Source organism: Myotis brandtii, unplaced genomic scaffold (assembly GCF_000412655.1).
Source record: "Myotis brandtii unplaced genomic scaffold, ASM41265v1 scaffold8, whole genome shotgun sequence".
NCBI lineage: Eukaryota > Metazoa > Chordata > Mammalia > Chiroptera > Vespertilionidae > Myotis > Myotis brandtii.
Window position 1 is genome coordinate 1,735,730 of NW_005371219.1, and position 15,434 is coordinate 1,751,163.

The following is a 15,434-nucleotide window of genomic DNA, read 5'->3' on the forward strand; positions in this document are numbered from 1 at the left end:
TTGCAACTGAGAGGCCGGCAAGTGAGGCGGTGAACGTTGGAGTCTGCAGCAAGCAAGCCTCCCTGCTCGCTTCAGTGCCTGGCTGCCGGCTGCCATCTTGGCTGACAGTTAATTTGCATATACTCACTGATTAGCCAATGAAAAGGGTAGCGGTCGTACGCTAATTACCATGTTTCTCTTTTATTAGTGTAGATAATTAAAAGGAAACTAGTCAACACTACATAAATTACTTAACATCTCTGAGTTATAAAATATTTTAGTAGGAATAAGCATTGAAAGAATCTTCCAAGCAAGTTTAACATGTTAAGCACCCAGCCTTATTGTCTTCCGGACAGAAAGTATAGTGTCAGTCACCGGTGACTGACTGGGCGCTTAACGTGTTAAGTACTGTACTTTTAAGTTAGCCCCTCTATTTTTTAATATTTAGGAAATGATGGGGATTAAAGTCTAACCAGTTGGCACAGATTTCTTAGTTTCTTAGGATGTTAGGTCTTACTCGAAGGGTTAAAGTTTATTATAACCCTTTTATGCTTCTAAGATGTGGAGGGGTAACATTATTAAAGTTACATGGCTACTAAATGGCACATCTGAGAGCTTAGTGCTGAACAATCTAGTGCTGTTTACACTGTACATCAATTCTTAAGTTTTATCTTTTTTCGTCTCTTTTTATTTCTGAAGTTTTCTTCCCCCATCAGAAAGTGACATAATCACATATCCAAGATATTTGGAAGGACTAGGAAAAGGTAAAGGAAACAAATACCAGTTTTTCCTAGAAAGTGTGTATGTATGTATGTATGTATATATATATATAAAACGTAGCCTGGGAAAAAAGTGTTTGGGTTACAGAAATTAACTATACTCCCTACCATGGTGGGAAAACCTCTTTTGTTAGCCTCAATGACTGGCTTCTACAAATGCAATGTAGTCTGAAATCTACTAAATTGCTATTTCATTAAAATTACTGGTTCTTCCCCAAACTTTGTTCATATCTCAGATTACATGAATGGTTATCAACTACCTACTAATTACTTATGCATTCATTAAACAACTAGTTGAGTGTCTAACATGTATTAGGCCGCTATTAGAGACATATAGATGAAATGCATGTACTAATATAGGAGTTGTTGCATCTCTGTTTTTCTAGAGGAATTGGGTAGGCTTACCCAAGGAAGCAACTAAACTGATACTTAAAAATGAGTAGAACATTCTATAAAAGGGGGAGGAGCTTTAAGCAGAGGGAATACTGAAATTTGGAAAATTACTATGTCAGTGATGGCAAACCTGTGACACGCGAACTCATTTTTTTGGTTGATTTTTCTTTGTTAAATGGCATTTAAATATATAAAATAAATATCAAAAATATAAGTCTTTGTTTTACTATGGTTGCAAATATCAAAAAATTTCTATATGTGACGCGGCACCAGAGTTAAGTTAGGGTTTTTCAAAATGTTGACACGCCGAGCTCAAAAGGTTCGCCATCACTGTACTAGGTGGACAGCAGAAGTTGGATAAGCAGCGAACAGTTTATAAGGCAAGAACATACATTCCATTCTGAAATTTATTCATTCACGAAGATTTATTAAGTATCTACAATGGATCAGTCCCTGTGTCTTACGTTAGAAGTACAGTGGTGAATAAGATAAAATCAATCCTTCCTTAAATAGACCAGTGTCATTGTCTGAAAGAGAATTCAGATAAGACAAGGGCCATTATTATATTGTGTGGTGACCCTTCAGATTAAAAATAGTACAGAGTACTGTTGGAGCACATAGGAAAGGCATTGACTTACATTTGGTAGGTCAAGGAAGGCTTCACAGAGGAAGTGAGTGATAGCTCAGAGGATATCTGAAGAGTTAGTAGGATTAGTCTGGCAGAACATGACATTCAAGTAGAGTGGCCCAGGTAGAAAGACAGCATGTGCTAAGGCTCCAAGGTAAGAGAGAGCATGAGCTAAAAGATGGACTGGAGTGTATTGGGTACTAAGTGTGTGGTAATGGATAAAGCTGGAGAGGTAAGCAGAAGACAGACCATGATGAATCTTGTAAGTCATATTTAGTTTGGACTTTATCCTAAAAAAGTTTTAAATAAAAGCACATATGACATGATCAGGTTTGCATTTTAGAACTGTTACTCTAACTACAATATGGAATGGGTTAAAAAAGGGGGCAATACTTGGAATCAGATAGAGTAAGAGACCAGAAAAGAGATCTTTGTGTCTTATTTTCCAGTTATAGTTGACATACAGTATTATATCCACTTAGTTTCAGATGTACAACATAGTAATTCGACATTTATATACATTATAAAGTGATCATCCCAGAGATTTTGTGTCTTGGAGTAAGGTATTGGAGGTGGAGGAAAGTAAGTTAGAGAGATGATAGAATGTAATTTTAAAATTATTTGATGTTTTACCTGATGGGGGTGGGGGGAAACCAGAGTTAATATGACCCCCAGATTTTTGTCTGAGCAACTTAATGAATGTTGAGATAAAAAATGGTGAGAGAGACACTGCAACCAGAGAATACCAGAGGAGGATAGGGAAGAAAATAATGAATTCACTTTAGACACTTTTACTTTGAGGTTCGTCTTGAGTAGATAAGTGGAGATGTGGCCACTGGAATTATGAGTCTAAATCTAATGAGAAGGATCTAGGCTGGATATAATTTAGAACTAATTAATATGTAGATAAATAAATGAGATTACCTGATAATATGTTGAATTAGGAAACTTTGTGAACTTTAAAGCACATACAAATGTTAACTTGTATTGCTAATTTATTATAGTAATTAAAATGTACACTGAGGACTTCAAAATGGTAGTTTTCTTTCTCAAAAAACTTGTATGATATATATTGAGTCCCTAATCATAAAATGCATATAAATATGAAATATAGTATTCTCATTTGTGATCTATGTGATTAGTAATTAGCAATGCAGAAGTTTTGTTTAATTATAATTTTATATTGGATGCATATTAATGATAATTGTTATCTTTCTTGTCAGAAAATAAATGCTTCATATGATTACTACCATTCCTAGGTAATGTGGCATTTTCTTTTATTACAGCTTTTGATTGGCTTTGAATCTGGAACAGTAGTTTTATGGGACCTCAAATCAAAAAAAGGCGACTACAGATACACATATGATGAGGTAATAACATTTTTGTTAATCAAAAGATGTTGTCATTTCTCTAGTTCAGAGCAGCTTTTCTAAGAACTTGCTAATTTTAGTTTAGGCAACCTTTATAACTGCAATAAAACACACCACATTTTTTTCTATAATAGATAATATATTCACATAGCTCAAAAGATATAAAAAAAAATCTCTTTCTCACCCCTGTCATCTGGCCATTCAATTCTCTTACCCCAGGTACTAGTGTTACCAATTTTTCATGTATTTTTGCAGAGTTATTCTATACATTTACAAGCCAATTAATAAACATTGTATTTTTATCTTATACAAATGATTGTAATATGCTGTAGACCAAGCATGTCAAACTCAAAGGCTAACACCAGCCATATAAACAAGATTTAAGTTTATGTGGGTTGCAAAAAAACAAAAGCTTCAAATTTGTTTTAAATATATTCTTACTGATTTCAGAGAGGAAGGGAGAGGGAGAGAGAGAGAGAGAATAATTAATGATGAGAGAGAATCATTGATCAGCTGCCTCCTGCATGCCTTCCACTAGGGATCAAGCCGGCAACCCAGGAATGTGCTCTTGACCGGAATTGAACCCGGAACCTTTCAGTCCGCAGGCCGACACTATCTATTGAGCCAAATTGGCTAGGGCAAAAGCTTCAATTTTCATAGAAACGTAGGTTTATTTCGATAGAGACATGCTGAATACAAAGGGCTGAAATAAATGAGTAATCGTTAATGTAAAATAATAGAACATTTTAATAAAAATTAATATTTTTTTCTTGAACATTAACTTACCAGACACTGAATAACTGCGTAAATTAATAAGCGTAATGCAAATAAACCTATTTTTCTTGTTCTCCAAAAGCAAAATATTTCCTGTTGCGCACACCAAACAAGTCAGTACAAGACTAACGACATGGCAATCAGCTGCAAAAATATTCGCTGCTAGTATTAGTGGAGAGAAATGGTGCGCCTGCGTGTAAGATGCATAAGGGAAATGAATGCAATACGATTATAGTAATCAGTCATTAGTGAACTTTGTAGTTTGTTATTAATACTAGAGGCCCGGGGCATGGATTTGTGCACTGGTGGGGTCCCTCGGCCTGGCCTATGGGGATTGGGCCGAAACCAGCTCTCCCACATCCCCCGAGGGGTCCTGGATTGTGAGAGGGCGGTTCACGGGTGACACACCCCAGAATCGGGCTTCCTCCTCTCTGGTTCCGGGTGCATCACCCAAGAACCACAGCTACCAATTAACCGCAGCTTGGAAGCTCCTGCATTGAGCGTCTGCCCCCTGGTGGTCAGTGCACATCATAGTTACCAGTCGGACAGTTGCTTAGGCTTTTATATATATAGATTATGTATAACAGAATATTGTAAAAACTAACTTATGAAATTTTTATTAAAACTTTTCTTATATACTGTTACATTGGCTGGGCCGTTTGACATGCTTGCTGTAGACATTTATTGTTGCTTGTTTTAAGACCCAAATATAGATCGATAATTCATTCAGTGCTCTAAGCACTTACCTTATTATTTGATTATGTGAGAATAATAAACAAAACTAGACTTTTTCAGTATTGAAATCAAAGTCTACATAATAAAAGTAATTCTTTTAAGTCTCTTTTAAACTGTAGACCTCTCCTCCCTCTTTTTTTTTAAATATATTTTTATTGATTTCAGAGATGAAGGGAGAGGGAGAGAGAAATAGAAACATCAATGATGTGAGAGAATCATTGATCGCTACCTCCTTCACGCCCCCTACTGGGGATGGAGCCCACAACCCGGGCATGTGCCCTTGACTAGAATCGGACCTGGGATCCTCCAGTCCACAGGCCGATGCTCTATCCACTGAGCCAAACCAGCTAGGGCTCTCTTCTCTTTTTTTACTTCCTTACCTCATTTCTTCTTTTTTTGCCATTTGTTGAAGATAGTCTCCCAAAGAATGGATTTTTCTGGCTGCATGCTATTGTGTTTAACCTATTTTTAACCCTCATATATCCTATAAATTGGATAGTTTACTGAGACTTGATTAAACTCAGGTTCATTTTTCACTTTTAGCAAGATTACTTTATAGATAATGCTGTTGCTCTTCTATCCGGTGGAATGTTAGTTTGTGTGATATTAGAAGTCAGTGACATTCAAGGTCTAGATATATTACTGCAGAGTGGTAATTCGTGCCTGTTTAAAATCTTAATAGAGAAAAAAACTGTAAATCACTTAATATTCAATATGTAATTTATCAACTATCTTACAAAATGTATTTTTCAGTAATTATCATGTTCAATTATATAGTATTACTGCTGTCTCCCATCTGTAGTGGAACTATTATTGAAATGTTTAAAAGTTAAGATGCTAGGGCCAAACTATACAATTTAATGGATTATTCATAGATTCAAGAAATAATTCATTCAGTGCTCTAAGCACTTACCTTATTATTTGATTATGTGAGAATAATAAACAAAACTAGACCTTTTTCAGTATTGAAATCAGTCTACATAATAAAAGTAATTCTTTTTATTTTATCATTTTGTTAATATTTTTCTAAGGGTTTTAGCTATAGTATATGATTAACACTAGGAATCAATGTTGCTTTTGAATTGAATATTGAATAAATTTATTTTCTAGGAGAACAGAAATTGTTTTTTGTGTAAGTCTGCTAAAATGTTAATCAGTATATATATAATGTAAGAGCAGCTACACCACGATGTATAAAACTTTTAGTGTTAAGTGATTCTAATAATACTGATTAATTTTCAAAACCAGCAGGTAGGGAATTTATTTAACTTATCTTTATTTTGAGTTAGTGAGTGTAAAATTTGATAAATAGCCAGTTCTCTTTCTAGAATATTATTTTTCAAGATGCCCTCTTATTTTATATGAATAGGAGAAAGTATCATATGTACTACTTTTCTCAAGCCTAATAATTAGATATTACTTTCTAAAGAATGTCTCAGAGTAGACAGTTCTTTTGTTTTTTTTTAATATTATCAAGGATAAAAAACTGAGGTTCTTAATTTATTAACTGCTTCATGAGCGTTTTTATAGTTAAGATTTTTGTTTTGTTAGACAGTACATCTTTTAAAGAACTTTTGGAATTTTATATACTGCTCCTTTGTGGCTTATTCCAATAGCTATATCATCTTACCTCCTTCTCTCCATTTTTTGCCCTCTATCCTGAATTCATCTTTTCCAACAACTTTTGAACATCTCTCATTTATTTGCTCTTCTCCTTTCCATTTATTCTGCCCTTGAGCTCTTTCCTTATCCGTTTCTCTTAATCATTTTTATCTCTAGTTTTCTATTTTATCTTTTCAAAATCAAGTTACCTGTTTAGAATCACCTGAAAATTTTATATTCTCTTGGAGAAAAAAAAAAAGCCAACTTACACACAAAATTTCTCAACCCCACGTAATCCTTTTTACTTTATATCTCATATCTTCTCCAATGAATTATTCAGATTTGCTCCAAATTAATCTTTTAATTCTGAGCACGTGACAGATTTGGTTAATGAGATTTGTTATTTCTATTTTGTTAACATAAATTACTACTTCATTTTCCTAAGAACACTAATGAAAAGGTATAATTGTATGATTTATACATATACTAGGGCCTGGTGCACGAATTCATGCATGGGTGGGATCTGGCCGCCCGCCCCGAATGGGGGCCGATTGGGGCTGGGCCAGCACGGTGGAGGGGATGCAGGAGGTTGGCCAATTGGCCAGCCCCAGATCGGGGTGGGAAAGCTGATTGGGGCCAGGCTGGCCAGGGGGAGGGGCCATGGGAGGTTGGCCGGCCCCACCCCTGATTGGGGTTATGGGGGTTGATCAAGAGCTGGGCTGGCCTGGGGGAGGGACCGCGGGAGGTTGGGGGGCGATCAGGGCCCCCGTCGGGCTGGTTCGCCACCGCAATGCGAGTCATAGCGACCGGTCCAGTTGCTTAGCTTTTATATATATAGATAATTTATGTGGCATTTATTATACACATAAACATACATACATACATAAAATACTATATATACTACATAAGAATATATAATAACCCCTGGACAGTGGGTTATTAGCAATGGTTAGAGTGTCGGCTCCCAGACCAAAGGGTTGAGGGCTTGATTCCAGGTCAAGGGCGTGTACCTGGGTTGCAGGTTTGATCCCCAGTCCCAGTAAGGGGCCCATGCAGGAGGCAGCCAATTGATGTGTCTCTCTCACATCAATGTCTCTCTCTTTCTCTCTCTCTCTCTCTCTCTCTCTCCCCCCCCCTTCTCTTTCCAGCCCTCCCTCCCTCTCTCTCTTTCTAAAAAAAATCAATGGAAAAAATATCCTGGATTGAGGATTAGCAAAAAATAAAATAATTTAAAAGAACCCTAGCTGGTTGCTCAGTGGATAGAGTGTTGGCCTGCAGACCCAAGGGTCCCAGGTTCAATTTTGGTCAAGTGCATGCACCTCAGTTGTAGGCTCCTGCCCGGCCCGGGCCATGGTCAGGGCACGTGCAGGAGGCAACCAGTCATTGTGTTTCTCTCACATCGATATTTTTCTCTCTCTCTTTCCCTCTCTCTTCCATTCTCTCTAAAAATCAATGGAAAAATATCCTAAAGTGAGGATTAAAAAAAAATTTAAGTAATATATAATAAAAACTTATACATATACTTATGTACATACATATGTAACATGTAGTATTATATGTAATGGCACTAGAGCGAGAGTATTAGAAACAATGAGCTCATGTATAAGTTGGATTTGTATTTAGAAAATTGCAGAAATAATAGAAAAACTTGTTCATGTTTATTGCATATAAAGTTCATTATGTTTTTTTCTTTAGTGAGGTATTTTCTATAATATTTTTCTCATTGTTATCCAGAATAATTGGGAAACACTTGTCCCTGCAATTAGTATTTATTTTGGAATGTTTAATAATTTACTGTCTTAATAAATAAAAAGTACTTTTTAATAAAGATGTATTTTGTTTTCTTTGGCAAGTTAAAAGTATTAGTTTTCCATCTATTTATATAAAAGCCTAAGCGACCGTTATGACGGAATGACCAGAATGACCGGTCACTATGACACTCACTGATCACCAGGGGAAAGATGCTCAACACAGGAGCTGCCCAAGCCCGCATGTCCCGACTGCCGATGGGGCCTGCTGGCCAACCTTCCAGTCCCTTCCCCCGGCTGAGCCCCTGGGCTGGGACCGGGAACTGGGAGTGGGTGGCGGCGGACACGGCCCCTTTCCCAGGGTGGCCAACGGCCAAATCCCTCCTCGGGGCCAGTGGCCAACCTCCCAGGTCCCTCCCTCTGTCCCTCCCCCAGCTGGCAGGTCACGATCGGCCCGCAGCCCTCCCGCCCAGCTACAGTGGTGGCAGTTGGCCCCTCTCCTAGCCAGCATGTCCCAATCACCTGATCGGGCCTGCCAGCCAACCTCCTGGTCCCTCCCCCCGGCCGGCAGGTCCCAATCGCCCAATTGGGGCTGGGCCCTGGGCTGGGACGGAGAACCAGAGGTGGGTGGCAGTGACGTAGGCGGCGAGGGAAGGAGGAGATGGAGTGGCAAGGAAAGGAGGAGGCAGCGAAGCGAGGAACTGCTCGGTGGCGGCGTGCGGGGCAGCGAGGGAAGAAGGAGGCCGGGAGGCAGGGAACCTGATTGGCCACGATCGCCGGCCAGGCCTAGGGACTCCACCCATGCATGAATTTGGTGCACCGGGCCTCTATACATAATATGTTTATGAAAATGTACATATTAACATACTAGAGGCCCATTGCACAAAATTAGTGCACTCGGGGTGGGGGTCCCTCAGCCCAGCCTGTGCCTTCTCGCAGTCTGGGAGCCCTCAGGGGATGTCCAACTGACGGCTTTGGCCTTCTCCCAGTGAGCCTGGCTTCTAGCTGAGCAGTGCTCCCCTTGTGGGGGTGCACTGACCACCATGGGGCAGCTCCTGCATTGAGCGCCTGCCCCCTGGTGGTCAGTGCGCCTCAGACTGACCGGTTGTTCTGCTGTTCGGTCAATTTGCATATTAGCCTTTTATTATATGGGATATACATAATTAGAATTTTTTAAATTTATTGGTTGCAGACATCACTGTAGATCGATCTTGTTTTTCCCTTATCACTTTAAAAAATAAATTTAAATAGCTTTGTGAATAGCTTCTTACCACTACTCATATGTTGCAGAAATAATTTATTTTTAAGAGATTGCTTATCTTAAGATTTGGTTTGTGGAATTTCATATGTATTTTGGAATAAATTTATCACTGTTTTAAGTTTTTATTTAGAATTTTTTAGAGATACTTTACTTTTAAAGAAATATATTTTTATTGATTTCAGAGAGAAAGGGAGAGAGAGACATCAATGATGAGAGAGAATCACTGATTGGCTGTCTCCTGCACACCCCCTACTGGGGATCGAGCCCGCAGCCTGGGCATGTGCACTTGACTGGAATTGAACCCAGGACCCCTCAGTCCGCAGGCCAACGCTCTATCCACTGAGCCAAACCAGCTAGGGCTAGTAGGGTAGCTTTTAAAGTCAATTGAATATTAAGAACAGTAGTGTATCAACTTGAGCTGCACAGAAGTAATTTAAAGAACCTAGAAGAGTGATAAAAATATTTCTTACAGGCAAAAAATTAAATAATATTAGGACAAAAAAATGGAAGGGAAACATATTTGGTTATATAAAAATATTTTAATGATAATTTTTAAGTGCCTTAAAGTTATAAAATAAATTTCTAGTCAAAAGAGGGTCTCTTCAGATTTTAAAAATTGCTTCAGTACTTACTGTGAGAAATGAATAACATGTTTAAAAGGTCAACTTGAGGTATTTTTAATTGATCTTAATTATAAAACCTAGAAATTAATTTTCTTAGAAATTTAGTTAATTTAAAAAATTTGTTCTATGTCAGTGCAACTAGTTATTCCATGAAATATTGGTTGTAATTACTTGGTCATTTGTTTAGGTATAATTTATTCTAAGAAAGTATAAAAATACATTTTGTTTTTCTGAACTTAAAATTTTATTTTTATATATATATAACTATTATAGCTTCCTTATGCTGGTTTAGGGAGTAAATAAAGTAAAAACAGTCAAAATAGTGTCAATACTAAATTCTCATTTGTATTGCTAGAAAATTAAATTACTATGGGAATGTAAAGTTAACATATTGTCTTCAGTTTTAGAAATATAAAAAAAAAATTTTTGTTCTATATTTGCTTTATTTTTTTAATTTTTATTGTTGAAAGTATTACATATGTAATCCCCCATTGATCCCCATTGACTAAGTTCTTTAATTTATCTCTTCCCACCCACCCAACCCCGCCTTCCCTTTGAGATTCGAAAATTAATTACAATACCAATTATGAGTAGCTTGATGTTTAAATAAATTTTTGTTTTTAAAAATGGAATTGTGCACCCCTTTTCTATAGGCTATCCACTCTGTGGCTTGGCATCATGAAGGAAAACAATTTATTTGCAGTCATTCTGATGGCACCTTGACTATATGGAATGTGAGGTCCCCTACTAAACCTGTACAGACAATCACTCCACATGGTAAGAATGTATCACTTTAAACACTACCTAAATTGTGATGGACAATAAACTGTTTCGTGTATGCATTTGGTTTGTTTTTCTGTTTCTTTATGAGGAAAAGGATGGGTTTAATTTGGCTGGAATTAGAAATAATTAGACATACAGAAAAATATATAGCAACCATGTAATAAAATCTCAAATTAACTATACTTATAGTTAAAATAGCTAATTTGAACTTTGAGAAAATGAATGTTAAATTATCTTTTGAATATTGTTTTAATAGTAGTTCAAAAAATAAGTAATTTTGTGAGTCATATAGGGCTTACTTTAAGCTTCTGTCATCTTAAAGTAATCAATTTACAAGTTGTTAATGCATATTTAACAATTCATTGAAATACTTGGAACTTTGCAGAAGGAATTTTATACGTTAAAGTAGTGTAGAGGTACCCGAAGATTACCCCAGGTTTGATGATTCACTAGGAAAACTCACAGGACTCAGCAAAATGATGCAAAGCAAAATAAGTAAACAAAAGGCACATGGGGTGAAATCTGAAGGTCCAGTGGGGTCACATGCGACATGGTTTATTCCCCTAGCAAAGAATTATCACAAGTCTGAAATGTTTTCTACCAGCGGGGCTCCCGCGTTCAGTTGCCCGGAGTTTTTATTGGAGTCAGTTCATAGGCACCTTCTACTTTAGCACATACCAAAATTACGGACTCCCACGAGGAAAGCAGGGATTCATCATAAACTACATTATTTGTACAGAAACTCAGGCACAGTGTGCCACTCTTCAGTCTGGGAAGTGGTTAAGAGCTGACTCAAAAGCTTAGTGATCAGATGCCAACAAGCCAACACATCTAGAGATAACCGACTCAGGCCTACTATATTAACTCTTTTCTGCACAAATAGTATTTACAAAACCTAAAAGTAGATTTTATTGCAGGGTTTGTTAAAAACTGATTTGAGTTTTGGGTGGAGCTCAGGAATTTGTATGTCTTTATTTTTCTGTATTCTTTAACCCCATCTTAAGAAATTCTTACCCAGCAAATTCAGGGAAATCATATTAAAGAAACTGCTTTTTAAAAATGGTAGTATATTGAAAAATATATTTGTAGATATTGCCAGTATTTAATTGCTTGCTTTAAAATAGGAATACCTACTTTTTAAAAAATTGGTACATTCTGAAATATTACAATGTAGAAATTAAACAGTAAAATTTAAAACATTTTATCTAACTGTGGCAGAATTCTTGAAGCTACATATTGTGATATACTTTTCCACTGCTTTGTGGTAGCAGACATCTTTCTGGAAAAGCACATATTTTAAACTTGCTACAGATCTATTTGTACATGTATCCAGAGGATAGCCTGAATGGTAATAGGTTCCATTTTTCCTTAATATATTTTCTTTCTTCCTTCTGTTAGTGCCTAGTATCTAATCTTGGTAGTACTTCTGAAAATTCTCATAAATCTTGTGCTCTCCCAAGCCCACTGGAACCTTGTTCTCCAAAAAAAACAACAACCCCAAAAGTAGATGATTATTTTCGAAACCTGTCAGATCCAGAGGAAAATGGGACTAGTATTGAAAATGGTAAAAATAATTAATATTAGTTTTTCAGTTTGGTAAGAATAGTACAAACATATTTTTTGAACCATTTGAGAGGAAATTGTTAAATTACTGCCCATTAGTCCCCAAATATTCCAATATATATTTCTTACACTACTGCATTTTCCTGTATCACCAAGGTTTGCCTTTTATCAAATGGATCTATATGTAAATTAGATTTAGTTGTCATGTTTCTTTGGTCTTCTTCAATCTGGAACCGTTTTTGAGCCTTTTCTTGACTTTCATAATTGATAAATTTTAAATATTACATAGATAAGTTATTGTATAGAATATACTTCAATTTGTTGTGTTTTTTTTTTTTTATGTTTCTTCATGATTGGATTCAAGTAGTACATTTTCAGTAGGACTATCCCAGAAGGATTGATGTGTTCTTTTTGTATCCTGTACCAGAGATTAAATACTGGATATATATTGCCCTTGATTTGATTTGATTTGTCCCTATTGGTGTGATCGCTTCATTAAGTTTCTGTCTGCTAGGTCTCTCCGTTATAACATTATTCTTTGTCCCTTTGAAATTAATAGTAAGTGTTTTTTATTTGTATTTATAATCAGTAAGTAGTCTGATTTGAAAGAGTACTTGAAGACTATAAACATACTGCTTCTCATCAAACTTTATCCTCTGATTTTAGCATCTGATGATATTTCTTGGCTGAATTATTACTGTGATGGTTGCCAGATGGTGGTTTTTCTATTTAATCTTGATCCCATTTTATACTAAAAACTTATTTAGTTGAAAGCTAACTTTTAGAAGTGGCATAAAGTTTCTACAGAGTTTGTAGTCTCTGCAAAAGAGGATCACAAGCTAAAATCATTTTTAAACAAACAAGACAAAGAATATTTGGTTTAATGTTTTTCAATATTAGAAAAAAACAAAATGTAAGTAAAGAAAATTTTTTCTTTGACACGTGTCTAAAAGTATAGCAGTCTAAAAATGTAGGTGATCAGAAGTATTCTTTATTTATAAAATACGAATTATTTCTAACAGTTAGTAATGTTTACTGGTAGTGGTAGGTAATCTACCAAAGTTAAATTGTGTTGATGGCTGAGTTTAGTGGCAAAACTAAGTGCATTTGTATACATTAAAGTAAAAAAAATATTTTTATATCATAAGGTATCACATATTACATGTATACCATATTTGTTGTGTATAATTTTCAGTATACTAAATATCTGATTTGATGGATCAAAACTTAGGTTTTTTTCTCATTATTATTCCTAAATTTAGGGGTTTTCCTTAGTAATTTAAGTGTTGTGGTCTCTTGCTCTTATTATCTAGCAAACAGTTATGGTAAGTTACTTTAAATGTACTAGACTTTTAAAATTTTGTCCAATTGGGTTTTTTCATGTTTAAACCCATTCAATGATTAAGTATCTTATTCTTATAAAACATTGATAAGCATTACCTTGATAGCCAGTAACTGATTGTACTTTATGACTACTACCAGTATGATATTCAATGTTTAGATTACCTTATGATGTTCTGAAGACTGTTTAGAAGACATAATGTTATACCAGCCTGACATGGAGTTTTGAAGCCAATAGACTTGTGATCAAGCCCTGATTCCATAGTTTCTGATTCTGTGACTTTGGGAAGTCAGTTAACATTTCTGAATCTCAGCATTCTCATCTATACATAGAGATAATAATTGAAATGAAAGTACCTTGAAATTATGATGTGCTATACACATGTGTTATAGTAAATATAAATCTGGATATGGTATTTACTTAGTAAGGTTGGACCATAAGTTAGATTAGGGTAGTATTCCCCAAAATATATTTCACTATTACTAATATTAAATTTATTATTTATATTAGTTTATATATTCATTTATTTTATGTGGCTTTTCCCAAACGTATTTGACTTTAGTATCTTTTATTCATAGAACATGTTTTGGTTTTCTCATGTTCCATGAAATACACTTTGATAAATGATGGCCTAGTACTGGAACTATACTTGAATTATGAAACAGTTCTCCAGATTTGCTAGTTATATTCAGTCTTTAGCCTTGAATGACAACCATCATTGCTAAAGTTGTTTGATAGTTGACTTATTCTGAGGGACATAGTTATTTAGATAGTGATAAAATAGCCAGCAAAGGAGAGTAATTTGAATTCATTTAAGAATTTTCTGATAATGTAGGATAATTTTGCTATATGTATCAAGATGGCTTATAGTAATATTTTTGAAGGTGTCAATTTTTATGTCTGAAATTACTCAACATGTGATATTTTATTAAAACAGACAAAAAAGTGATAGTTCCCTTGAATCCAGTTTTTTTTCTATAATAAGCATTTTTATTTTATTTTTTTTAATTAAATCTTTATTGTTCTGATTATTACATTTGTTCCTCTTTTTTTCCCCCATAACTCCCCTCCTTCCAGCTCCCACCCCACCCTCCGCCCTCACTCCCCACCCACTGTCCTCATCCATAGGTGCACGATTTTTGTCCAGTCTCTTCCCGCATCTCCCACACCCCTTTTCCCCCCAAGAATAGTTAGTCCGTTCCCTTTCTATGTCCCTGATTCTATTATAATCACCAGTTCATTCTGTACATCAGGTTATTTATTCACTTGATTCTTAGATTCACTTGTTGATAGATGCATATTTGTTGTTCATAATTTGTATCTTTACCTTTTTCTTCTTCTTCCTCTTCTTAAAGGATACCTTTCAGCATTTCATATAATACTGGTTTGGTGGTGATGAACTCCTTTAGCTTTTCCTTATCTGTGAAGCTCTTTATCTGACCTTCAATTCTGAATGATAGCTTTGCTGGATAAAGTAATCTTGGTTGTAGGTTCTTGCTATTCATCACTTTGAATATTTCTTGCCACTCCCTTCTGGCCTGCAAAGTTTCTGTTGAGAAATCAGCTGACAGTCGTATGGGTATTCCCTTGTAGGTAACTGAGTTTCTTTCTCTTGCTGCTTTTAAGATTCTCTCTTTGTCTTTTGCTCTTGGCATTTTAATTATGATGTGTCTTGGTGTGGTCCTCTTTGGATTCCTTTTGTTTGGGGTTCTCTGCGCTTCCTGGACTTGGAAGTCTATTTCTTTCACCAAGTAGGGGAAGTTTTCTGTCATTATTTCTTCAAATAGGTTTTCAATATCTTGCTCTCTCTCTTCTCCTGGCACCCCCATAATTCAGATGTTGGTACACTTGAAG

At 35.9% G+C, this 15,434-nt stretch overlaps 1 protein-coding gene across 7 annotated transcripts in view; it reads left to right on the forward strand.

The window, feature by feature from the left end:
- Positions 1 to 15,434, forward strand: part of STXBP5 (syntaxin binding protein 5 (tomosyn)) — a 157,778-nt gene that overhangs the window by 51,983 nt on the left and 90,361 nt on the right. For 6 of the 7 annotated variants that reach the window (XM_014531295.1, XM_014531296.1, XM_014531298.1 and 3 more), the window contains exons 6-7: positions 3,066 to 3,149; positions 10,546 to 10,669. In XM_014531295.1, the coding sequence (XP_014386781.1) occupies positions 3,066 to 3,149; positions 10,546 to 10,669 (208 nt within the window). The remainder of the gene's footprint in view (positions 1 to 3,065; positions 3,150 to 10,545; positions 10,670 to 15,434) is intronic. The other variant, XM_014531297.1, reaches the window with a different exon arrangement.